The 26,986-nt window shown below is 43.7% G+C and overlaps 1 protein-coding gene across 3 annotated transcripts in view; it reads right to left on the bottom strand.

The window, feature by feature from the left end:
• slc16a10 (solute carrier family 16 member 10) overlaps positions 1-26,986 on the bottom strand; it is a 131,238-nt gene that overhangs the window by 55,768 nt on the left and 48,484 nt on the right. For all 3 annotated transcript variants that reach the window (XM_043687149.1, XM_043687148.1, XM_043687150.1), the window contains one exon: positions 1,337-1,481. In XM_043687149.1, coding sequence (XP_043543084.1) covers positions 1,337-1,481 — 145 coding nt within the window. The remainder of the gene's footprint in view (positions 1-1,336; positions 1,482-26,986) is intronic.

Genomic DNA, 26,986 nt, shown 5'->3' with positions numbered 1-26,986 from the left:
GTTTGATCACGCAGCATTGCCCTTTGATGTGAAGGGCACTGCTTGTCACTGGCCACTCGGGTGTTTCCTTTCTTCCTGGTGGTGGAAACTGAATAAAGATTCGTGCACCTTGTGTCTTTCACTGTGTCTCACACCTGCACGCACACAACATGGGTGCTGGGGAAAAAATATGCACTACTGCAGTTAGGCAGTTAGTGTGGGAGAAAAAACAGGAGTGTCACATGTTCGAAAGAAAAAGAAAGAAAGAAAGAGAAAAAAAAAGATGAACAGGATCGTGGGGGAGGGGATGACCCTAGGGATATGTTAATGCAAAGACCCAGATAATGTTCTGGGGGGCTTCAGTTAAATGCCAGATGCTGGATTGGGGCGCTCTTGTGGTGGAGAGATAGAGTCCCTACCCATTAACCAAGAGACTGGGGTTCAAGTCCCACCTGCCCCAGAGGTGTGTGTAATAACATCTCTAAACAGGTTGATGACGAAAATAGGTTAAATAAAATAAAGTATATATAAACTGGATTGTCAGGGTCCATGTTGTGTGCATGTTGGATGATTTGGTTTTGGAATACAGCCTCTGTGGAGTTATTTCAGTTGGAAATGCTTAGCAAATCAGGCTGCATCGAGATGGAGTGAAACAGATTTACCATTTCAGGTCAGGACCCTTTATCAGAACTCCATTGAAACTTCTTTTCCTTTCTCCTCAAATGCTGCCTGACCTGATGTGTATTTCTAGCATTTTTCTGCTTTTAATTAAGGAGATGGATTTGTGGGGATGAGGGTTTAGAATATTCTTCTGCAGGGTTGGGGAATAAATACAACTCCACTCTGAACCAAAATAAATAAAAAGATAAAATGTTCCTCGTTAGGTTTCCTTACTTCAATTTCATAGAATCATAGAATCCCTGTGTGGAAACTGGCCGTTCGGCCCAACAAGTCCACACTGACCCTCCAAAGAGTAACCCAGCCAATTCTCCAACCTTATTATCCTACACATCCCTGGACAATATGGGCAATTTAGCATGGCCAATTCACCTAACCTGCGCATTTTTGGACTGTGGGAGGAAACTGGAGCACCCGGAGGAATCCCACGCAGACACGGGGAGAACGTGCAAACTCCACACAGTCAGTCGCCTGAGGCTGGAGTCAAACCCGCAGTGCTAACCACTAAGCCACCATGCTGCCCCGTGCACCTTGTAACGCACAAGTGAACCAGTCAATTTTAGAAATGCAACAAGTAGTATTTGCTTAACAAGGATAACTGCAAGAGATTTGTAGGAGAGAGAAAAAAAAATGACAATCAACATGATGGAACACTTGAAGCATGCAGCTGAAAACTCACTTGACAAATGAACTTGCAACAAGACCAACAAAAGCCACAGCAGCACCAACCGTTGCAGTTTTCCTGCATCCGTACAAGTCTGTAAAAACGCTCACGATAGGAGAGCAGAAGAAGATCATTCCCATGGACAATGAACCTACCCATGCTGTGGAGAGAGGGGATATCACATTACGTTTTGCACAGAATGTAATGAGTACTTTTACCTGTGGCTTCTAGTGTCTCCATCTCACGGCATCACAATATCTGACATTATCAATTCTTCCAAATTATTTTTAAAATAAATTTATGGTTACAGCAGTCCCTAAGAAATGAAGGTAAGCCCAATTTAACTGCCACCTATAACCTACAAATTATGTCTTGCCTTTGGAGGTCACAAAAGGCAGCTTCCCATATGAGAGTACAGGCAATCATTGTTTAAAAGAAATGTCAAGAGGGTTAATTGGATGAACAGTTGAAAAGTGAAGATGTTACCAGAAAACATAACCAAGTTGGTAGAAGGTTCAATTACTGAAGGCCTAACAGATGATGCAAAATTAAATGGGTAAAGAGTACACACAAGTATGGGAGACTGGAGAAAGCTATAGCGATAGGCCAAGGAGAGGCCATCCCCACAATCCTGTTCATCTGTCAGCCAGGGCTCCCTGATTGGCCCAGGTTAACAGCCCCAATCAGGGAACTCGTGCTCAATGAGATGCCTCTGAACAACCTCGTTCCACTCACTGCACCAGCATTTTCTGTTTTTACTTCAAACTTCCATCATTCACACCATTATATTTTTGTGTTCCTTGAGATATGTGTGGACGAAGATGAGGATTTTGAATTTTGGTTGTGTAAGAGTGTGTTGGAATGTGTGAGCATGGGCATTCAAGTGGAATGCCAGTTTTACAGGGAAAAAAAAAGCAGAAATTGCTGACAAAGCTCATCAGGTCTGACAGCCTCTATGGCGAGAAATCATTGGTAATGTTTTGGGTTCAGTAACCCTTTCTCAAAACTGGTGTTTTGCAACTGTCCAAACTCACTCTTCATTAACCTTAAAGACGGTCCTTCCTCGCCCCAGAAATCTAACTTGAGCATTCCCTTCCCAGGTCTTCTTAGCCACAAAAGGTTTGAGAAAGGGGTTGGAAGCTAAACCCATCCCTAGGATTACAAGATGTGTGTCATGATCTGTAGCTAGGATGCCTGTTGTCGTAGTTGTGAAAACATTGGCAGTGCTGGGAAGTTGATTTGCAGACATTTCAACCCCGTCTAGGTTACATCTTCAGTGCTTTGGAGCCTCCTGTGAAGTGCTGCTGTACGGTGTCTTCTGGAACTTACTTGGTTCAGGTTCCTGCTGTTCTGGTTGTTCGTTGTTGTGGCCAGAACTGGCAACTGGAAGCAACAGGAACGGAACCAAATAAGCTCCAGACGAGACAGTGCAGCAGCACTTCATAGGACGCTGAAAAAGTACTGAAAATTTTACCTAGACAGTGGACAAAAAGTCTGCAAATTAACCTCACAGCTCGGCTAACATCCTCATCCCTAGTTTATCCCCGAGCCCAATTTCCCTCTGCTAGGTTGACCACTTGAGACAATTCCTCAGAACGCCATGGCTGGCTCTTGCTTCACACAGCTCCGCTTTTATCCATCAGCCAGAAACTCCCTCCCCTTGGCTTTGGGCATGAGCGAAGACTGGTAAAGATAAACAGGAGCTAGGAGTTGAAACAGGTTGCACTTCACTGTGGTACTATTAGGAGCACTAGCCTCAATCCCAGACTCCCAACCCAGGTAAGTACTAGGGCTACAATAGGAGGTGTGCAGTGTGAATGGGAGAGAATTAGTCCTGGATGGTAAGTACAGAGATAACAAGGTACAAAGAAGACACGGCTGTGGGGAAGTGGGGCGGGGTGGGGATGTAAGAAAAATGGAGGGTGGTTATTGAGCAGTCAGTTTCTAAAAATATTGAATTCAAAATGTTCAGACCTCAAGGCTGTTCACTCTATTTTGTAAAAAACTACACATAATAAATAAATACATAAGTAAATGAATACATATTAAAAGTGCCCAAGTGAAAAATGGAGCATTGCCCCTCACGCTTACACGGTACTTCATTGGTACATTGTAGCAGGCCCAGGACAGAAATGTTCACATGAGAGCAAGGGGGATGTATTGAAGTATCAAACAAGTGGGAGGTCAGGGTCATTCCTACAGATGGAGCAAAGCTGATCCACAAAGTAATCACCCCACCTCAGTGTTTGGTCTCACCCATATAAAAGGAGACCGTGCTGGGAGTAGTGACTACAGTAGATTAAAATCAAAGTACAAAATGAACACTGGTTCATCTGGAGGTTTTGTCGAATGCCTTTGACAGTGAGGAAGGAGGAAGTCAATGGGCAAGTATTACGCTTTTTGCGATTACATGGAAAAGTGAGGAAGCATGGACCAGGGTGTCACAGGGGGAAGGTCCCTAGAATACTGACAGTGAAGGGAAGGGTATGGTTACTGGTGGGATCCTTCTGGGGGTGGTGGTAGTAGATGGCTGAAAAGTGAGGACAAGGGGAACCCTATTGCTGTTCTGGGAAGGTATGGAAGGGGTGAGGTCAGTCATGCAGGACATGGGTCAGACATGGCTGAAGGCCTTGTTAACCACATTGGGAGTATGGGGATCCTTGGAGAAGGAAAACAAAATGCATTGTGGTGGAGGCAGCATCATCCAAACTGATGTGACAGAGATGGAGAAACTGGGAGAATGGAACGGTGTCCTGGCAGGATTGTAGTCGAGATAACAGAGAATCAAGAGGTTTCTACTGGGTATTGGTGAAGAACGCTATCCTCAGAAATGGAAACAGCGAAGTCAAGGAAGGGAAGTGAAAGTCTGAGGTGCATCAGGTGAAAACAAAGATAATGGATATCTTCATATTTTTCCACATTATATTCCAAATGCCATGCTCTTGCCCAATCAATAAGCCTTTCAAAATCCTTCAGAAAACATCTTCCTCACATCAGCAAAATTGGGAATAATACGTTTGGTCCCCACATCCAAATCACGAACACATAAATAATGTGAATATCTGGGACCCAAGTATTGTCCCTGAGGAATCCCACTACTCTCAGTCTGCAAATGGGAGAAGGTTTTCAGCCAGTCATTGATTCACACCAAAACAAAAAAAAACCCAAATAACTGCGGATGGTAGAAATCTGAAATAAAAGCAGAAATTGCTGGGCAAACTCAGCAGTTCTGGCAGCATCTGTGAAGAGAAATCAGAGTTAATATTTCAAGTCCAGTGACCCTTCTTCAGAACAATCTTATTTTCCATGCCAGAACATTACATCCTATCCCCGTGCAGTGTGACAAAGCTGCTCCTTTCACAAGGTTAGGTTATCCTTGGGTCGTAAAAAAAAAGTTTCCAAAAAGTCTGAGTTAGGCTGGGTTTTAGGGCCATTTTGTTTATATCTAACAAATACTGCCTCAGGCAGAAGGGCTTCAAGTTATAGAAAAAACCTGGTATAAATGGAAGTGGAATGGCCAGTTCACCCAGCTCAGCTTTTCTCTGGTTTGGTTTTTTTTAAAAAAAAGCAGTAATTGTTAGAATTCAGAAACAAGCTCAGGTTGGTCCTCTCTCTGTGACTTAAATCCTGTAAGAATGCGTTTGATTTTACCTTTTGTGAATTGTTGCAAGTATTTTGGAACAGCATCATTAAATGGGACGATCTGTTGGGTTTTCGGATAGGATAAGTTATTCGGTATTCTGTTTTCTGTTCTTTGTGTTTCATTCGGTAATCTTGTAAATAAATACTGTTTTGTTTAAAACCAAGTGGTTTGACCAGCTGATTCTCTGCTGGAGTACACATTTTACACTTGCTTAGCAAAGTTAGGGTCTGTGCTACCTTCTTAAAAGGTTTGGAGGGGTCTGGCCTGGTCCATAACAGCAGTCATTTTGCTAAACAACTTCCTGTGGGCATCATTATCAAAATCATTCTGAAACTTAAAATATACCACATCTGTCAACTCCCCTTTATTGATTTCATTAGTAACATGCTTCATAAACTCAAAAAAAAGTCTGTCAAAAGCAATTTTCTAATAAACAAGAAACAAAGCCAACTGCTTTGCTGCAAGATTTCACCAGCCTCTGACGATTGTTTTCTTAAAAAAAAAATTGTGGGGCTGCCCCATTTCAGAATCTGTTCAATACACCTCCAGGCACTCTAGGCAAAATCAAAAGTGCAAACAGAATGCAAAACAAATAAAACACACTTTGTGTAAACGCTATGTCTACCAGAAAACAAAAATGTACCCACAATTCCATCAGCAAAGCTCAGATAAAAGTTGTACTAAATATTGAAGTAAAATGTCTGGCAACTTCCTGGATTTTGAGAAGTTACCTTGGGTGGGTTTTCAAATAATTCCAACTCCAAAGTCCATGGCTAAGGTTTGATTAGATTGACATGAAGGAGATTCGCCAAGTCCCGTGATATTTGGCAAAGTGATTTTAAAAGGAAACTTTGCACAGCATGTTATCAAAAAGTCTCAAGGCTGGGAAGGTAAAGATTACTATTGAAATGTAGTAGCAGTTACACCCCAAATGAATCAGCCCATTTGTCATCAACCTTACAGTTGCACCCCAGAAAGCACTCTATCCAAGTACATAAGCGTCCTGGTCCGGCAACTGCTCTGGCCAGAACTGTGAGAAACCACAGAATCACAGAAGCTAACCTACCATCCAGTGACTCCATTGACACTTTCGTTGCCATGAAAAGGTTGCCAACATCAAAGACCCCTCCCACCCCAGTAATGCTCTCCTACAACCTCTTCCATCAGGCAGAAGGTACAGAAACTTGAACACTTGCACCAACAGGTTCAAAAACAGCTTCTTCCCTGCCATTATTAGACTAACGAATAGACTCTCTAACTTCAAATAATGTTGATCATGTTAATGTTCACCTTGCTCTGAGCACCTCCTGTGCAGTGTAACCTTGTAAGTTTCACTAACATCTAAGCATCCAGTGATCTGTATGTCCACACTTGCCATGATCTGCCTGTACTGCTAGCAAAACAAAGCTTTTCACTGTACTCAAGGACACATGACTACAATAAACCAAACCTCAGAAACAGCAAAAGGAGAGAAAGAGAACAGTCTATTTGTTTCAGTTGTGGGGCTTTGCGGGAGGGAGGGAATTGGCAACTAGTTTTCTTTTAGATTTTCCAGTCAGGAACAGGATGGTTTACGGGGTTAAAGTGTTGAGGAGATGTTGAGGGTTGAGGGTGACTGCAGAACCAGGAGGAGGAGTTGGGTGTCGCAACAAAGTCAAACAGCCCAGACATCTTTTTTCAGCCTTGCATTGATTCACAGGAATGGTTTAAGAGAAGCCGGGAAAATAGGATTTTTCAGATTTCCAGCATCCAGAGTTATTTGTTTGCATGTGTTTATTTTGTACTTTTGTTTGCAAATCAGGGGTTTGACGGGGGTGGGGAGAGAGGTGAAAGAGGAGTGACCCCTGGATTGTTTTCATAAATCAAAATCATTACAACATCTCCTGACATCACCCCAGAATCACAGACACAGGGAGGCAAATGAAAACAAAGTGCTGCAGATGTTGAAATCAAACACACACAGAAACAAACTCAAAACCTGGAGAAACTCAGCAGGTTTCGCAGCATCAGTGGACAGAGATGCAGGGTTAATGTTTCGGATCCTGTGACTTTCTTCAGAACTGACAGCTGCCAAGAAAAGGTGGTATTCATACCGAAGATGGGGGGGGGGGGGGGGTGGGGGGGGGAGAGAAGAGAAAGAGGGGTGAGAGGATAATGAGTGCAAACAGCAAGACAGCATGAGCAACAAAAGGAGGTGGGATTGTTGATAACAGGCCAGGGAAAACGTGAAGGTGGACAGGACGCAATCGGGGCTATAAGTAGTTGAAAGCAACCCATTTCATGACCACACCTGGCAGGGGGTGGAGGTGTGTAACAGACATGGAAGGAAGTGTTGATGATGTTAAAACATAGATACTGACAAACCTGCCAAGTTTCTCCAGCACTTTGTTTTCCTTTCACATCTCCACCATCTGCAGTTATAGAGTCATAGAGATGTACAGCACAGAAACAGACCCTTCGGTCCAACCCGTCCATGCCGACCAGATATCCCAACCCAATCTAGTCCCACCTGCCAGCACCCGGCCCATATCCCTCTAAACCTTTCCTATTCATATACCCATTCAAATGCCTCTTAAATGTTGTAATTGTACCAGCCTCCACCACATCCTCCGGCAGCTCACTCCACTCACACACCACCCTGTGTGTGAAAAAGCTGCCCCTTAGGTCTCATTTATATTTTTCCCCTCGGGTCTCATTTATATCTTTCCCCTCTCACCCTAAACCTATGCCCTCTGGTTCTGGACTCCCCCACTCCAGGGAAAAGACTTTGTCTATTTATCCTATCCATGCCCCTCAATTTTGTAAACCTCTATAAGGTCACCCCTCAGCCTCCAATGCTCCAGGGAAAACAGCCCCAGCCTGTTCAGTCTCTCCCTATAACTCAAATCCTCCAACCCTGGCAACATCCTTGTAAATCTTTTCTGAACACTTTCCAATAGCTTTCCGATAGAGTTTAATAATAAAACTTCTCTTGTAACTACACTTCATTATCCAAGGCAGGGGAGTGATGACGACGACAATGGGGTGCACTCAGTGGGGAAAATAAAAAGGCGCTGTCAGCCAGAAGGAGGTATTGGCGATGGGTTCTTGGGAAAGTAAGTGCCTGTGGCACTCGGTCAGTCAGCGAGCCAGCCAGTCCGCCCTTTGGAGTATATCTTAAGAATGCAGAGCAACACATTAGAGTCAGCTGCTGTGGAATGTAATCCATGAAAGACCAATTCCACGTGTAAATAACACCACTGTTTGCTTTTCCATCTTTATTGGAACATCAGATTAATCATTTATAGCACCATGCCACTTGAGGGATTTTCCTGGTAATCAAAGACAAATATTTTCATGTTGTGGGTGTACACACCCCTCTGTCTTCCACTTGCTCACAACAGGACATGAAACCCCTGTTTCTGGCATGTCAAGAGACAAAACATGACTATCCAGTGCAGTACTGGAGTTCTGAAGAGAGTCACACCAGACTCAAAACACCAACTAGTTTCCCTCTCCGCAGTTGCTGTCGGAACTGTTGAGTTTCTCCAGCAGCCTCTGTGCTGGTTGAAGATTTCCAGCGTCCACAGCATGTTGACTTTATTCCAGTGCCGAGGGAATGCTGCGCTGTTGGAGGTGCCCTCTTTCAGATGAGATGCCAAATCGAGGACCCCTTCATTCTTTCAAGAGGATGCAAAAGATCCCATAAGAGCACGGGCTAGTACTTAGTGCCCTGGCAAAACAGGACTCCTCTCAGCAATATCACTGGAATGCCAAGAGCCTGATATAGAGTAGCTGCCTCAGCCAGGTCACAGGGCAGTTCAGAACAAGTTGCATTGATGCAGAATGGGAGTCACGCCATGCAAGGACAGCAAGTTTCTCTCTCTGAAAAGAATGGCAGTGTTATCAATTGTTGTTTCTTTTGAGAAAACAAACTGCAATCTGATAACTGTGTAGTTACTTCCACTAATACAACAAGTTCCCATCAACATCTAAGGAAGGTGTTGCCCAAGTACCACCAGAACATTACCTGTCCCACCAGGGGCCCAAACATTTTAGACCACTGCTACATCACCGTGAAAGATGCCTACTAATCCATCCCCCACCCTCATCGAGAACTCTGACCACAGTGCCATGTTTCTTCTCCTGGCTTACAGGCAAAACCTCAAGCAGGAGACCCGCTGGTGGATACAGGTCCAATGCTGGTTGGCGGAGGCAGAGGATCAACTCCGATGCCGTCTGGAATCAGCTGATTGGGCCATGTTCAAACAATCCGCAGGTACCTTGGACGAGTACACCACCACCGTCACAGACTTTATCAGCAAGTGTGTGGAGGATTGCATACCGAGGAAGTCAATCCGGGTGTTCCCCAACAGGAAATCCTGGATGAATCAGGTCATACAGAACCTGCTAAAAACCAGGCGTGAGGCCTTCAGATCAGGAGACCCACTCAAATATAAGGAATCCAAGTAGGACCTTCACAGAGCCATTAGGACAGCCAAGGACCAATTCCGATCCAAACTAGAGACCCAGACAGACACCCAGCGACTATGGCAAGGACTGAATGACATCACAGGTTCTAAAAGGAGACAGTGCAAGAAAGCACATGATGACACATCCCTCCCAGATCATCTCAATGCCTTCTATGCTCACTTTGAGCAGAATTTCAGTGGAGAGGTAACACCTATTCAGACACGTCCTGACGACCCTACCCCAACAGTCACTACATCAGAGGTCAGATCAGTTTCCTTCATGGGAATCCAGGGAAAGCGATGGGACCAGACAGAGTACCAGGCTGTGCACTCAGAGCATGCGCAGGTCAACTGGCAGAGGTCTTCTCGGACATCCTCAACCTCTCCCTGCAGCAGGCCACTGTCCCTGCCTGTTTCAAGGTGGCCAACATCATCCCTGTGCCTAAGAAGGTTCATGCAGCGTGTCTCAATGACGACCGTCCAGTCGCCCTAACTTCGGTGGTCACGAAGTGCTTTGAAAGGCTGGTCACGGTTTTTCCAGCACCACTTTAATCTAGACACTGGTCATGGCATTAGTCAACTCTAGCCTCCCCACCACTCTTGACCCACTCCACATGGACAAACCGATCCACATCTGATGCCAAATCACTTGCCCTTCACTCCTCCCCAGAACATCTTGACACCAAAAACAGCTACAAAAGAATCCTACTCATTAACTACAGTTCAGCCTTCAACACTATTATCCCCTCGAGACTGATTACTAAACTTAGTGATCTCAGACTAAGCCCCACTCTCTGCAACTGGATCCTCAGTTTCCTGACCCACAGGCCACAATCAGTGAAGATTGGGGACAATATTTCATCCTCACTAACACTCAACACTGGAGCCCCCCCCAGGGGTGTGTACTCAGCCCCCTACTGTACTCATTGTTTGCCCATGACGGTGTTGCCAAATACCAGACTAAAGCCATTTACAAAGTTTGCTGATGACACCACCATAGTCGGTCAAATCTCATATGGCGACAAAACAGACTACAGACGGGAGGTGGAAGACCTGGAAAAAATGGTGCACTGAGAACAACCTAGCTCTCAATGCCAGTAAAACCAAGGAACTCATTATTGACTATCAGTGGGATGTTACTCATGCTCCCCTACACATTAACAGCTCAGAGATGGAATGAGTGGAGTGTCAAGCTCCTGGGAGCGGTCATCCACAACAAGCTTTCTTGGACTCTTCACGTGGACGCACTGGTTACAAAGGCCCAAAAACGTCTCTTCTTCCTCAGGCAGCTGAGGAAATTTAACCTGACGGTGAATACCCCTGTCAACTTTTATAGGTGCACCATCGAGAGCATTCTGTCTGGATGTATCACTACCTGGCATGGCAACTGTACCATTCAAGATCAGAGACGGTTATAGAGAGTGGTGAACTTGGCCCAGACAATCACAAAGGCCAGCGTCCCATCTATAGAATCCATCTACCAGGCCCGCTGTCAAGGAAAGGCTGCCAGCATTCTCAAAGATCCATCCCACCCTGGCAATGTTTTTCTACAACCTCTACCATCGCTGAGAAGGTACAGAACCCTGAACACACGCACCAGCCGGTTTCAAAACAGTTTCTACCTTACTGTTGTTAGAATATTAAATGGACTCTCAAACTCTTCACATTCTACCTGTGTTTTTGTTTTTGCCGCTGTTTACCTATTATTTACTTATCTATGCTACTTTACTCTGATCTGCCTGTATTGCTCACAAGACAAAGCTTTTCACTGTGCCTCGGTACACGTGACAATAAATTCAATTCAATTCAACATCCTTCCAGCTGCACATGAAACTGGTGTTGCAGATTGGGGAGCTTCATTTGATGCATTTTACTGGAAAGACTAATCCATGAGAAGCAGGTCCAAAAATGCCACATTTGAAGTGATCATCAGATGTTGTTGTTTTGTGGTGGTACCTTTTGCAAATTTACTGTTTGACATATGCAGGTCCAAGAGGCGTTGCAATTTTCTTCCAAAATTTCTTTTAGAAGTAGAATTAAAATTGCCAACATGGCATGGTAGGTTTTTGAACTTAGATTATTAGTCCTGTAATATAACCAATACCACAACCATCTTTAAGTTAATCATCTCATGTATCACCCAATCGAAGGCTGTCTTGTATAAGTCATACATAGACCTGCTTGTTCCTAAATACAATTCAACCCAATTTAACTTTTCAGTGAAGGTCATGTTCCAGTGTTCCACAATTTTCACCAGCTATCCTTACAATAATACCCTCACTCATTGTTCCAAAATTTTAAAAATCTGAGGGCCTAGTGTTGAATAAAATCATCATAGTCTTACCAAGCCATGGAGCTGCTCTCTCACTAGAGAGAGAGAAGCAACTGATGGTAGTTTAACCCGAGGGTCACTGTGCCTCCAGCAAGGGGAGAAGTTGAGAAGGAAACAGAAACAGAAAATAGGAGTAGGCCATTCGACCCTTAGAGCGTGCATTACCATTCAATATGGTAGTGGCTGATCATGCAATCTCAGTATCCCATTCTGCAAGTCTCTCAATATCCCTTGATCCCTTTAGCCACAAGGGCCATGTCCAGCTCCCTCTTAAATATGTCTAATGAACTGGCTGCAACAGCATCCTGTGGGAGAGAATTCTACAGGTTCACAACTGAGTAGAGAAGTTCTTCCTCATCGCAATCCTGAATGGCTAACCCCTTATTCTTAGACTGAGACTCCTGATTCTGGACTTGCCCAATATCAGGGTCTTTCCTGCTGCATCGAGCCTGTCCGTGCCATCCCATTAGGTTCTTATGTGTCTATGAGATCGCCCCCGTCATTCTAAATTCCAGCAAATATAAGTCCTGTTGATCCAGTCTTTTCTCATATATCAGCCCTGCCATCCTGGAATCAGTCTGGTGAACTTCACTGGACTCGCTCAATAGCAATAATGCCCTTCCTCAGACTAGGAGACCAAAACTGCACACAATACTCATGGTGTGACCTCACCGAGGCCCTGTATAACTATGGCAAGGAGAGCCCTTGATGGTAACCTCAGCCAGTATGGAAATTGAACTCATTCATTTTGTATCAGTTTAATAACACTATCCAGTGATAACATTTTGGAAAGTGTGTACAACTTTCAAATGCATTTCACCATAGCCAAGTATAGGTTATCACATTTTTCTAAGTAAAAAGTTAGGTCACAACACTTGGAAAATAAACTCCAAAAAAAGCTGTAAAATGCTATTGACATAAAAACATCAGACATGTGAACTCAACAGGTTACCAAGAGTTCCAAATAACTGTAGCCCAGAAGGGACAACACACAAATGTTATGGAGTGGAGGTCAACACCCCTCCGATAATCAAAACTGAAACACCTCACAATCTGCTAAAGCAGTGTGACAAGGGGTATAACCTATCTCTCACCCACCAAAGTTATGAAGGCATGGTTAAATGAAGTGAAATCCTTTCAGTCTTATAATTAACAAGTAACAATTTATTTATCCAACTCAAATAGTGAACAAACTAACAGAATTCCTAACAAACTGAACAATTATTCCCTAGCTACTACATATTTTCTAACTTAAATTCTATTTATATGCTGTTTCAATAACACAGAACCCACTTACATAAATCCAATTAAGAAGAAAACAATAAATTAAAGCTTAGTCCCTCTACGTTCACACAGAATGGATCCTCCGAACGGTCCACTTCCTTGCCACTGATTTTGCTGTCGGGGATGTTTTCTCTAATTATTCTGTTCCGAATGCCTCTCCATTGTATTCTTCTGTTCAAAACTCCTCTTCAGTTGTTTCTGGCATCGAGAATATTTACTAAACATGCCTTATACCTTTGCAGGTAGATAATGCATTTTTAAAGAGCTTTCTTGTAAAGATTTCTTCAGAGCCGGGTATTTCTTTCACAGACGACACTTTGCTCTCTCCCCTTCGGGTGGCTCTCTCTAATTTTCAAATTCCCGCATCTTTTATACTAGTGATGACATAATAACCTCTTTACAATCGGATTGGTTGGAGATAGCCCAAACCAACAGATGTGAAGTTAATTGGTCCTTAATCTCCAAGTGCCTTTTCAAATTAATTAGCTGAATTTAAAAAAACTGTTGCCTGGATAAAGATGTTCCTTGAGCCTGCTAACTGAAGAGTTTTTGATACACTTTTTTCAATTTTGGGGCTCTCTGCACAATGCTTGCCAACTTCCAAGCATAGACAAAGCACAATCTTTTAAAAAGGGACCACACATTGCTTTTCAATTCATTTTACAATTTTGCCATTTTTTACACACCAACTTTGTGACACACAGATATAAAGCTAGCATCACAAAATATCTCCAAATATAGTCAGAAAGTCTGAAAACCCAGTCAAGAAACATCAGAATGCAACTTACGCAGCCATCGCATGAGCAAAGGAAGACAATCTGCACGATAAGTTTGAAAAAAAAAGTGTCCGAGCTATAATCCCAAACAAATAGCCAAGCAGCTTCATTGGTGATATCATCGGGTCAAAGCATGGGTCACCTGCACTGTAAAGCACTCTGCCATGAAAGGTAACAGCCAATATCTTCCTTAAATCACAGAAACTTGAGCTCAGTCAGTCAATCTCATTGATAGAATGATTCGGAGATGCCGGTGTTGGACTGGGGTGTACAAAGTTAAAAATCACACAACACCAGTTTATAGTCCAACAGGTTTAATTGGAAGCACTAGCTTTCGGAGCGATGCTCCTTCATCAGGTACTATCACCTGATGGAGGAGCGTCGCTCCGAATTCAACTTGTTGGACTACAACCTGGTGTTGTGCGATTTTTATCATTGATTAAAAAAAAGTGAGTAATGAGTCATCAAGCATGGTAACCTTGAAAACTCCTGATGTCATGAGGAAGACAGAGGGAGAAAACTGTAGCATCATCCATTCTAAATATCCAGTCAAAGTTCTAACAAGTTTTACTCCAGTGTCTTCTAACATTGCCATAAGCGCACGTCTACGTACGTGTACACACACACACACACACACATAGACAAAGACCACATATTTAAACCCAGTAAGAAAGAAAAACTCTAATGGGGTAAAGCTAACTGGAACAAAACCAAGAATCTTTAGTCCAGAGAGATTGCTGAAAACAAATCAGCAAAAGGATTCCCTTAATTGTTCAGTGTGGGAGTACTAAAAGCTATTCAGTAGTTAAATGGTAATCTTGATTTGACAGCAGATTGCTTTTCTTGAATCGACATTATGATTTTTCACAAGACCACTCATCTAACTTGGTTTAATAATTTGCCATATGCTTTACTGAAAAAAGTGTTTTTTTATCATTCTAATTGAACAAAACACGAGGAAAAAGGGTGAAATATAAAAGGCTTATTTGGTGCTTTAGATTTTTATTCTCACGTGTACTTGAGTCACCATTCTCTGTAGAATACAAAAGGCTGGATTAAAAACAGAAGCAGAAATAGAAGAAACAGTCAAAAGGAAAGGAAACGCCCAGATCACTCCTCAACCTCTGCCACAAGTCCTCACTTCCAGAAAAACAAAGCCACAAAGTCCACCCCTCACTCCAGAAGACTGTAAGACATAGGAGCAGAAATTAGGTCATTCAGCCCATCGAGTCTGCTCCACCATTCAATCATAATTGAAGGCAGGAGAATCTCATCCCCATTCTCCTGCCTTCTCCCCATAACCCTTGACCATCTCAGTCTATCTATCTCAGTCTTAAATTCACTCAATGACCTAGCTTCCACAGCTTTCTGTGGTAGTGAACACTCATGTACCCAGAATCCCCACACACTGCCACCTCTGCTGCCAAGTACCTGGGCCCAGAGAGATGCAAGCAAGACAGCAAGAGTGTACAAAAAAAGGCAGGTGGAAGTGGATGACGGGTACAGGTACGGGTAGGGTGGGTGGATAGATAGAAAAAAGGAACTTTGTTTTTGAGATCTAATACAAAGAACTTAGCAAATGTTACAAAAAGACTGGCAAAGTTACATAAAGAAATATAAATTCCATTTCTACCGGACCTTTCATAACTTTAGGGCATCTCAAAAATTTGAGAACTCCAAGTAAGTACTTCTGATATTAGATTAGGTTAGATTCCCTACAGTGTGGAAACAGGTCCTTCGGCCCGAAGTGTAACCCACCCAGACTCACTTCCCTCTGGCGAATGCACCTAACATGATGGGAAACTTAGCATGGCCAATACACTTGAAATGCACATCTTTGTGACTGTGGGAGGAAACTGGAGCACCCGGAGGAAACCTACGCAGACACAAGGAGAATGTGCAAACTCCACACACATGGACAGTTTTTTGCAAGGTTTGTGAAGGTTGTTGCAAAGACATGCCAGAGAATTCCTAGAGGCCTGGCACTCCAACCACAACGCCATAAACAAACACATAGATCTAGATGCCATCTATCAACCCCTCAGAAAACAAACAGGAAATGACATTACCACAAACCCCAGGAACCCCATCCAGGAAGAAGATATAAATAGAAAGCAGGAGACAACAGATTCGCTTCACTTGGAGGTTGCCACTGATGATGTTACCTAGCCAGGTAATAAAACGCCTGGATATCAAACCTACAGCTCAGCGAGCAAACCTACACCCTAAACACAGACAGTCACCCGAGGCTGGAATCAAACCTGGGACCCTGGTGCTGTGAGGCAGCAGCACTAACCACTGAGCCACTGTGCTGCCCTAATGTAGAACTAAAAGTGCTGGGCAAGCTCAGCTGGTCTGATAGCTTCAGTGGGAATAGAAAGAGTTGTATCTCTGCTGCCTAAACGTTAAGGTATAATGTAAGAAACATGGCAGTAAGTTTGTTCACAGAATGTAGATGAAAGCTTAAGTTTAAAAAGTTTCACCCAAGAGTTGGCACCTGACAGTGCCTCAGTGCTCTCGAGTACCACGGTGAAGAACATCCTTAGGATCTGGGAACAAGCCTTTGTATGAGGAAATTAACTTCAGAGACAAAAAGTTAACCACAGCCACTCATTTTCAATACTTCGTCATTGAGCTGTACAGCAAGGAAACAGACTCTTCAGTCCAACTCGTCCATGCTGACCAGATGCCTTAAATATATCTAGTCCCATTTACCAGCATTTGGCCTATACCCCGCTAATCCCTGCCCATCCAGATGCCTTTTGAACGCTGTAATTGCACCAGCCTCCACCACGTCCTCTGGTCACTTGTCCCATACACTCACCACTATCTGTGAAAAAGTTGCCTCTCAGGTCCCTTTCAGACCTTTCCCATCACATCTTAAGCCTTTGACCTCTAATTTTGGACACCCCCACCCAGAGGAAAAACACCTGGATTATTCCTCTTTGCCATGCCTTCAACACTCCACAGAAAATGGAATGCCCTGCCAGTAGCAGTGGTGGACTCTCCCTCTTTATGGGCATTTAAGCAGGCATTGGATAGGTATATGGAGGATAGTGGGCTAGTGTAGGTTAGGTGGGCTTGGATCGGCGCAACATTGAGGGCCAAAGGGCCTGTACTGCGCTGTATTCTTCTATGTTCTATGTTCTAAAATAACCCCAGCCTATTCAGCCTCTCCCTATAGCTCAAACCCTCCAACTCTGGCAGCATCCTTGTAAATCTTTTCTGAACCCTTTCAAATTTCACAACATCCTTCCCATAGCAGGGAGACCAGAATTGCTGGCAATATTTCAAAAGTGGCCTAACCAATGTCCTGTACAGCCGCATCATGACCTCCCATAGCACTGACCGATAAAAGCAAGCAGACAAACGCTGCCTTCACTATCCAATTTTCTTGTGATTACTGTCTTATGATGTCTGCTTTTAAATCCGTGGACAGAAATTAAAATCATAACCTATGCAGACATTCACATTGACCTCGTGGACATAAATAGCCATCAGTGCATCAATTGCGAGGGTGTGTATAGAAGTTGAACAAAGAAATGGGGTTGATAGACAGTGACCATCATCAACATTGACAATACATCCTAAGAGCAAAGCTTTACTAGTTCCCAGCATTTCTGCATCGCATTACCTCGAGCGCTAAACACATAGGCTAAAGACAACTAAATAAAGTAATTTCCCGCTGACAGGTTGTGGCAAGAACAGAATCAATGTGATAAGATCTGTCCCTGGAATGTCTTGTAAAACCACAGCACTTGCCGCACAGCAGCACACAGTGCTTCAGTGAGCCCTCGTGTTACTATGGCAACTCACGACAAGCTCAGAGTGCCATGAGAATCCTGCCCCACTGCAGAAACTATCAGCCAGTTGGCTTTTTAATTTCTTCGATTAGGGCAGATATTGCGAATTCAGCCGGATCATCAGGATGCAATATTACAGAGTGGATGCTTCCAATGTAACTGCAACACCGGGATCATCCTGAATCTGCTCCATTGCACCTGTAACTCCTGACCCCAACCCTTGTTAGCCTGTCACTCAGAATCCTCTTACAGACAAAAGTAAAACGTCAAGAGACCAGAGTCCTAAAGTGTTACTTGATCCCACATGCAGTGGTATAAGCTCAAAAACAAAAACAGAAATTGCTGGAAAAGGTAAGCAGGTCTGGCAGCACCTGCGAGAGAAATCAGAGTTAACCCTTCCTCAGAACTGAAGCCTTCTGCCTGTATCGTTCGTATCCACAAGCTTTTCAGCTAACTGACAGGAAGGGTCACTCGATGTGAAATGTTAACTTGTCACAGCATCTGCAGTTCTTTTGGTTTTTATTCAATGGTGCAAGACAGCCACCACAGACACAGGTCACCATTTGGTTTCTGGACTTGTGACCACTTGTCCAAAAAGGGCATCCAGCCTGATCACAATGATGCAATTGGCTCCTAATTAGCTGAAAAGCTTGTGGATATGAACAATACTGGCAGAAGGCTTCAGACAACTACGAGAGCAAACTGTGAACCTTCCTCTCTCCATCTCTTCAAACCTGAACAAAGCCAGTTTATTTTTTCTCCCCCGTTGGTATAAATTGTTGCTCTTGACCGATAAGTCAGATTTTAAAAATGTTTGAACTGGTGTCTCTGTGCTTCTTGTGAAGAAGTGAGAAAACCAAAGTAGTTCAGAGAACTGAAAGACCACTCTACTCACCTTGCCTGTCTGTCTAGGGGCGAGAGTGAGGGAAGGGGAGTGACAGAATGAGTTAGAATTTGAACTCCTGGGAGTGTTATATACAGAGGAATCTCAATTATCCAAAGGACACGCGCAGACAGTATTTCGTTTGGTTAATCAAATTCCAGATAACAGTTTAGCCAAGCATCGAGACAGTGCGATCTTGTCCACGTAACCTGAAATCCGGATAATCAAATGCTGGACAATCGAGGTTCCTCTGTATCAAAAATTTCACAGCAGTTTACCTCTGGTTAGAATCTATGTATTTGTTATAAATTGTAGTTCTTGCTAAGTAGAGAAAGCTGTTCTGATCTGTTAACTTGGGTTTACCTGGCAGGTATATTGGAGGCTTAGTGTATTTTGATAACAATTTTTAACTATTGTGATGACTCCGGGAAAAGTAGGCATGATATCCTGTGTGGTAACTTTGTGGTTTGATAGGTCAAAGAATTGAAAAGATAGAGGGCAGAGAGAGTATGATTATATTGTTGCCTCTGAAAGTATTGCAATGGAGTACCAGGCTAGAGTTTTGTCTGCAAGCCTGCAAAGAGAGGCTTGAATCCACAAAACTTCTAACTCTGGTGAAAGTGCTACCAACTGAGCTAACCTGTTCAAAGTTTGAGAGAAGATTTGTAGCTCGGGTGCTCGTTGTTGTGGTTCTGTTAGCCAAGCTGGGAATTTGTGTTGCAGACGTTTCGTCCCCTGTCTCGGTGACATCCTCAGTGCTTGGGAGCCTCCTGTGAAGCGCTTCTGTGATCTTCCCTCTGGCATTTGTAGTGGTTTGAATCTGCCAATTCCGGTTGTCAGATTCAAACCACTACAAATACCGGAGGAAACATCACAGAAGCGCTTCACAGGAGGCTCCCAAGCACTGAGGATGTCACCTAGACAGGGGAAGAAACATCTGCAACACAAATTCCCAGCTCGGCGAACAGAAGCACAACAATGAGCTAATCTGTGTAGTGCAGAGGGATCTGGGTGTTCCTGTGCGCAGAATACAAAGTTAGCATACACGTGCGTAGTAATAAAAGCAAATTTTAGACTCTATTGATAGTAGGTTGGAACGGAGGTTTGTTGCAGCTGTAAAGAATGTTGGTGAGAACAGGAGTACTGTGCCCTCATTTTGGTCCCTATATGTAAGGCATGATATACTGGCAGCGGATGCAGTTCAAAAGATGATTCCTGGGATGGTACAATTAACATACCAAGGACAGCTAAAGATGTATAAATCTCTATACACTTGATTTTAGAAGAAAAGGGTTGATCAGTTTGAAATATACAAGATTGAGGGGACTTGACAATATGTTGAGAAGGAAAACAAATTGCTGGAGAAACTCAGCAGGTCTGACAGCACTTTGTGAAGACAGCAGACTTAATGCTTTGAATCCAGTGATTTCATCAGAACGGTTAGTAGCTAAGAAATGGGGGTGGAGGTAGGGGATCAGATGGGTGGAGATGGAGCTCAGGGAGATGTGAAAGGGGTAGGTGAATATGGAGATTGCAGATTGCAAGCCAGGACAGAAGAAAAGCTGAATGAATGAGTGATAATAAGAGATAAGAGTAAGAGAAAACGGATGAGCTGTATTGAAAGCAACTCATATGATGTGATCATGGACCTCGGAGTAGGTGAGAATGGGTAACTGTGCTAAAAAACAATCCATATCATAACAGGCGGGGTGAGAGGTGGCTGAAAATAAATGGAAGGATGGATTCAGGGTCTAAAGTTATCGAACTCAAACATGGAATCCTAGAGGGTGTAGGGTTGTCAGGTCGAAGAAAAAAGGACAAGACATAGGAGCAGAAATTAGGCCATTCAGCGCATCGAGTCTGCTCCACCATTCAATCATGGCTAACAGGTTTCTCAGCCCCATTCTCCCTGTAACCCTTGATCCCCTGAACAATCAAGAACCTGTCTTAAATACACTTAATGACTTGGCCTCCACAGTCTTGTGGCAGTGAATTCACTCCATAGATTCCCCACTCTTTAGTTGCAGAAGATGATTCTCCTCATCTTAGTTCTAGGAGGTCTTTCCTTTACTCACAGGCTGTGCCCTCGGGTCCTAGCATCTCTTACCAATGGAAAGATCTTCCCTATATCCACTCTGTCCAGGCCATTCAGTATTCTGTATGTTTCAATTTGAACCCCCCCCACCCCCCAATCCTTCTGAACTCAATAGAGTATAGACCCAGAGCTCTCAAATGTTCTTTGAGCTTGTGTGGAGGATCATAGGAACACTGCAGCAGGCCTGAGACAGAAATGTTGGTGTGGGAACATGATGGAATGTTGAAGTGGCAGGCAACAGGACACTCGGTCTTCTTTGTCAGCAGAACATAGGTGTTCTGCAAAGTCTGTGTTTCATCTGCCCAGAGTAGAAACCACAATGAACTGCAAATAGAGTACATTGAATGAAGTACAGGAAAATCACTGCTTCACCTGGGGCCTTGGACAGAGAGGAAGGGGGAGGAAAATGGGCAGATATTACACCTTCTGTGGCTGTGTGGGAATGGGCTGTGGGGAATGGACAAAGAGTGGACCAGAGTGTCCCAAAGGGAACAGTCCCTGAAGAATGCTGACAAAGGAAGAGAGGGGAAGTAGTCTGGTCATGGCATCCCATTGGAAGTGACAGAAATGATAGCTTACAATCCTTTGAATGCAGAGGCTAGTGTTAAGTGAGGACCTGCATGCTAATGTGGTGTTTCATACACAACACCACCCAGATCCCTCTGCACCTCTCAGGTTGGCTCAGTTGTTAGCACATCTGTGGACTTCCCCGCCCAGTAAAGCAGGTGAGGCTACCTTGTTGAATGTTTTTAAGGTAAAGATAGTTAGATTTTTGAATAGTAAAAGGAATTAAAGGTTATGGTGGGCAGTTGGGTAAGTGGAGCTGAAACCACGAAAAGATGAGGGACTTGAGGTTGTTTTCATTAGAGAGGTGGTGGTTGAGAGGCAGCTTAATGGAGACATAAGATAATCAGAGGGTTAGATAGATTGGACAGTAAGAGCCTTTTTCCTCGGATGGCGATAGCTAGCACGAGGGAACACAGCTTTAAATTGAGGTGTGATATATAAAATAAGACAGTTGTTGGAGGGAGCTTCTTTACTCAGTAGTAAGAGTGTGGAATGCACTGCCTACAACAGTAATAGACTCACCAACTTTAAGGGCATTTGAATGGTCATTGAATAGGCATATGCACAAGAATGGAATAGTGTAGGTTAGATGGGCTTCAGGTTGGTTCCACAGGTCAGCGCAACATTGAGGCCTGAAGGGCCTGTACTACGCTGTAATGTTCTATAAGCCATGACCTTTTTGAATGGCAGAACAGGCTCAATGAGCCAGATGACCTATCCTGCTCCTATTTCTTATGTTCTAAACCCAGCATTGTTTTGGGAGAGGGTGACAGCAGAAGTGAGAGATAGGCCAGACATGGAAGGTGGCATCACCAAAACAGATGCAATGAAGACGGAGAGACTAGGAGAATGGAATGAAGTCTTTACAGGAAGTAGGTATGAGGATGTATCGTCAAGGTAACTGTGGGAGTCAGTGGATTTGTAGTGGATATTGGTGGCCAGCCTATCCCTGGAAACAGATGTTGAGGAAGGGAAGGGAGGAGTCAGAGGTGGATCAGGTGAAGAGGAGGGTGGGATGGAAACTGGAAGTGAAATTGCAAAGTTTTTCCAATGCCAAATGAGTGAGGGAAGAAACACCGATGACATAATCAACGACTTAGAGAATGAGTTGTTGTGAGGAGGTGGAGAATATACTTCCACAAATGGGTGAATCTCAAACTGGGGGACATAACTCCAAACTAAGGGAACACATTTAATCTCATTTAAAAGGAATTTATTCTCCCAAACATCATGAACATCTGGAATTCCCTGCCCTAGATAGTGTGCTCAAGACTAGATCACTAAAAGGGGAGATAGGTTGACATTTCAAAATTCTAGGAGCCGAAAGCCATGAGGAGCTGGTGTGAAATAGGGGTTGACGCCTGCAGCAGATCAGCCATGATCTTATAGAACAGCAGAGCAGGCCTGAGGGGCTGAATGGCCTATTTCTATTTCACAATAGAATTTCATAAGAATCCCCACCATGTGGAAGCAGGCCATTCAGTCTATAGAGTTCACATCAACTCTCCAAAGAGCATCAGACCTTTCTCTCCCAGCCACCACGGCTAATCCACCTGACCTGCACATCTTTGGACTGTGGGAGGGAACTGGAGCACCTGGAGGAAACCCACACAGACACGGGGAGAATGTTCAAACGTCATACAGACAGTAGCCAGAGCCTGGAATCGACCCTGAGTCCCTGGCACTGAGACCACAGTGCTAACCACTGAACCACCCTGCCACCCATTCTATGTTCATATATACAGCAAAGAAATAGTGCTAATAGTTTCAATGGATTCTACTGAACCTTCCCCTTTCATTCCAGTCTTTGAGCCGCTGCACAAGGGTGTCACACGAGTATGTGGATGAGAAACACATCAGACTTGCTGCAAGCTAAATACAAATCCTCCTTGATCTTTATACATCAATCATAATCTGTGTCACACTGTTCACGCATTTACTACTGTACAATTCACCTCAAAGGCGACTGACTGTGTAGAGTTTGCACATTCTCCCCGTGTCTGCGTGGGTTTCCTCCGGGTGCTCCGGTTTCCTCCCACAGTCCAAAGATGTGCAGGTCAGGTGAATTGGCCATGCTAAATTGTCCGTAGTGTTAGGTAAGGGGTAAATGTAGGGGTATGGGTGGTTTGCGCTTCGGAGGGTTGGTGTGGACTTGTTGGGCCGAAGGGCCTGTTTCCACACTGTAAAGTAATCTAATATAATCTAGTAGACAACACAAATACAAAAAAAGAGCAAGAACTAACAACTCTAGTTAAAGCTTAAAACGCAGTTTCAGAGGTAAACTCATGTAACCCTGGAGTACCTGTACCTTCACCTTGTTATTTGCATCGAGCTTCCATTTCAAGATGAATTTTACCTTACAAGTACTCTGGGTCCAGAAGTACACAGCATGCAAATTAGGGGCAGGAGCAGGCCAATCAGCCCCTCATGCCTGCTACATCCTTAGATATGATCTACATAATTAACATTCCTGCCTATCCCTGCTAACATTTCATCCCTTTGCTTAAGGATCTAATCCACCTCTGCCTCCACTGTTTTTTGATAAAGATCAAGTCTTTGAAAGACACTGTATCAGAATTAAAATTCTCCTGTTGTTTTTAAAAGTGACCCCCTCGTTCTAGAATATCCCACAAATGTCCTTTCCACATCCAAAGTGTCACTATCCCATCAGGATCTTGCAGGAACAGCTATCATTAAAGAAAAAAAATTGCTGAAGGGTGCAACTATTTAAATTATCTTGGTGAGCTGCTGCTGTATTTATCGGTGTGTCAATGGGACATACTTCAAATAAACTCCAATCAACTAGATAAATCTACCTTACTATTTCACCAGGAACTTCAAACCCTTCATGTCAGCAAAACAAAAGCCAAGCCTGTGATAACAGGTTTCAAGTTTTTAAACTTTTTAAAACTAGGAGTGATTGACAGATATGCCAGGATTCTTCCATGCCTGTGTGCCAGGGTAATAAATTTGCAGTTGGTTGAGTTTGAACATCCAATAAAAAAGTTGTAAAATAATAATTACTTGGCAAGTACATCAAATAAACATTTGATGTGATGGTATATGACTGTTATCCAAACCCTTTCTGCTGAGAACTGCAAAACAAGAAGAACTTGCAACTCAGCCAGGTGATTGCTCAGCAAGAGAAGGCAAACGACAGAACTTTTAAAGTAATTCACCACCTCTTCCATAAACCAGAGAATTACATGATTGACCTTGCTAGGAATGGGAGCGAGGATAGTTTGGGATAAAGACAGAACACGAGCCATCATCAGGAGTGGAACTTGGATGGGTGCTTCACGCATCTCTCAGGTGCCAGGAGAAAGTGAGGACTGCAGATGCTGGAGAGTCAGAATGGAAAAAAGTGTGGCACTGGAAAAGCACAGCAGGTCAGGCAGCATCCGAGGAGGAGAGTCAATGTTTTGGGCATAAGCCCTTCATTCCTGATGAAGGGCTTATGCCCAAAACATCGACTCCCTCTCTCAGGTTCAGAGAGAGAGTGAAATTGGATGGTTAAAACTGATCACAGTCCCTGAAGGGCAAAAACCTAATTTCAATTTCTCCAACATTATGGCCCTGACAGACACTACTATTTTATCCCCATTACCTGATTAGTTGACTGGTGCTGCCTAGTCTACCGGCCAGGAAATGTGCCACAAGTGAGCAAGAGTGAGTGCAAATGCACAAAGAGTCAGGGAGAGAGGGGAAAAGATGCATAAAAAGGAAAATGCATAGAAAGGCCAAAGATTTAGAGAGATGATTTCAGAGTTTAGAGCCCAGATAGCTAATACAATAACAATATGCAGTTTTGTCTGAAGCAAATCAGATTTATGGTCTTGATAATCACTACACATTAAAATTACAAGAATAAAAGTGCAGTCAGAGGATGTGTGTTTGGTATATTTATATCAGACATCATATGTGATTCAGTACAATGGGCAGATTGGTGCAACAGGGAATAGGTGGAACAGAGCATTGTACTTCTTAGTTAAAGCATCATAACACTTCACGGGAGGTGGTGGTGTAGTGATAAGCCACTCAGTGTCAGGCTAATGTTCAGGAGACATGGATTTGAATCTTACTATGGCAGACAGTGAAATTTGAATTCAATTTTATAAAACAACTAGAAAACAAAACACAGTCAGGCGAATGTTCATGTAACCATTGCTAATTGTCATTTAAAAACATGCTAAGTTGCCCACAATGTTAAGTGAATTAGTCAGAGGGAAATGGGTTTGGGTGGGTTACCCTTCGGAGTGTCTGTGTGGACTTGTTGGGCCAAAGGGATGTTTCCACGCTGTAGGGAATCCAAATTTAAATCTAAAAACCCATCTAGTTCACTGTTATCTTCTTGGGATGGAAATCTGCCACCTTACCCGATCTGACCTACATGTGGCACTCGACCCATAGTAGTGCCATTGATTCCGAATGCCCTTTGGACAATTAGGGATGGGCAATAAATGCTGATCTCACCAGTAATGCCCACATTAAACATATAATTTGAGCTGGCGTGGAGAGTGGAAGATTTGCACTATTTGAATGAATGATTTCATTGTCATGTATATTCTACAGTGAGAAAAATCAAAATACAACGACCAGCGTTAGCCCCAAGAACTAGGGTCACAGTCATGGACCGAGCTGAACCGAAGGGTCTGTTTCCATGCTGTACATCAACATCTAACTCTTTCTTGAAAACATTCAATGAATTAGCCTCAATCACTTCCTGTGGCAGAGAATTCCACAGGCTCACCACTCTCTGGGTGAAGAAATTTCTCCTCATGTCAGTCCTGGGTGGCCATTCCCTATACTTAGAATGTGATCCCTATTTTCAGACTCAATAGTAAATCATCAGGAACGTCCTTCTTTCCTGGTTTTGCAATGTGAATGCAGGAGCTATGGTTAGTATGCTTACAGATGACACTAAAATCAGTGGACAGTGAAGAAGGTTACCTCAGAGTACAATGGGACCTTGATCGGATGGGCCATTGGGCTGAGGAGTGACAGATGGAGTTTAATTTAGATAAATGTGAGGTGTGGCATTTTGGAAAGGCAAATCAGGGCAGGAGTTATACACTTAATGGTAAGGACCTGGGGAGTGTGGCTGAATAAAGAGACCTGGGTGTCCAGGTGCATAGTTCCTTGAAAGTGGAGTCACAGGAAGACAGGGTGGTGAAGGTGGTGCCTTCATTAGTCAGTACATCGAGTATAGGAGTTGGGAAGTCATGTTGAAGCTGTACAGGACATTGGAAAGGCCACTTTTAGAATACTGCATTCAATTCTGATCTCCTTGCAATAGGAAAGATTTTGTTCAACTTCAAAGGGTTAAAAAAAATGATTTACAATAATGTTGCCAGGATTAAAGGGTCTGAGCTATAGGAAGAGGCTGAAGAGGCTGGGGCTGGTTTCCCTGGAGCGGTGGAGGCTGAGGGGTGACCTGAGAGAGAGGTTTATACAGTCATGAGCAGCGTGGATAGGGCAAGTCGTCAAGATAATTTTCCCCAGGGTAGGGGAGCCCAAAACCAGAGGGCATAGGTTTAAGGTGAGAGGGAAAAGACTTAAAAGGAACTTGAGGGGCAATGCAGAGGGTGGTGCATGATTGGAATGAGCTGCCAGAGGAAGTGGTGGAGGCTGGTACAATTGCAACATTTAAAAGGCATCTGGATTGGTATATGAATAGGGAGGGTTTAGAAGGATATGGGGAGAAAGTGAGGTCTGTAGATGCTGGAGATCAGAGCTGAAAATGTGTTGCTGGAAGAGCGCAGCAGGTCAGGCAGCATCCAGGGAACAGGAGAATCGACGTTTCGGGCATAAGCCCTTCTTCAGGAATGAGG

The sequence above is a fragment of the Chiloscyllium plagiosum genome, chromosome 3 (genome assembly GCF_004010195.1).
Source record: "Chiloscyllium plagiosum isolate BGI_BamShark_2017 chromosome 3, ASM401019v2, whole genome shotgun sequence".
Lineage (NCBI taxonomy): Eukaryota > Metazoa > Chordata > Chondrichthyes > Orectolobiformes > Hemiscylliidae > Chiloscyllium > Chiloscyllium plagiosum.
Note: the sequence above shows the minus strand (reverse complement) of the source record. Positions and strands in the feature narration are given on the sequence as shown.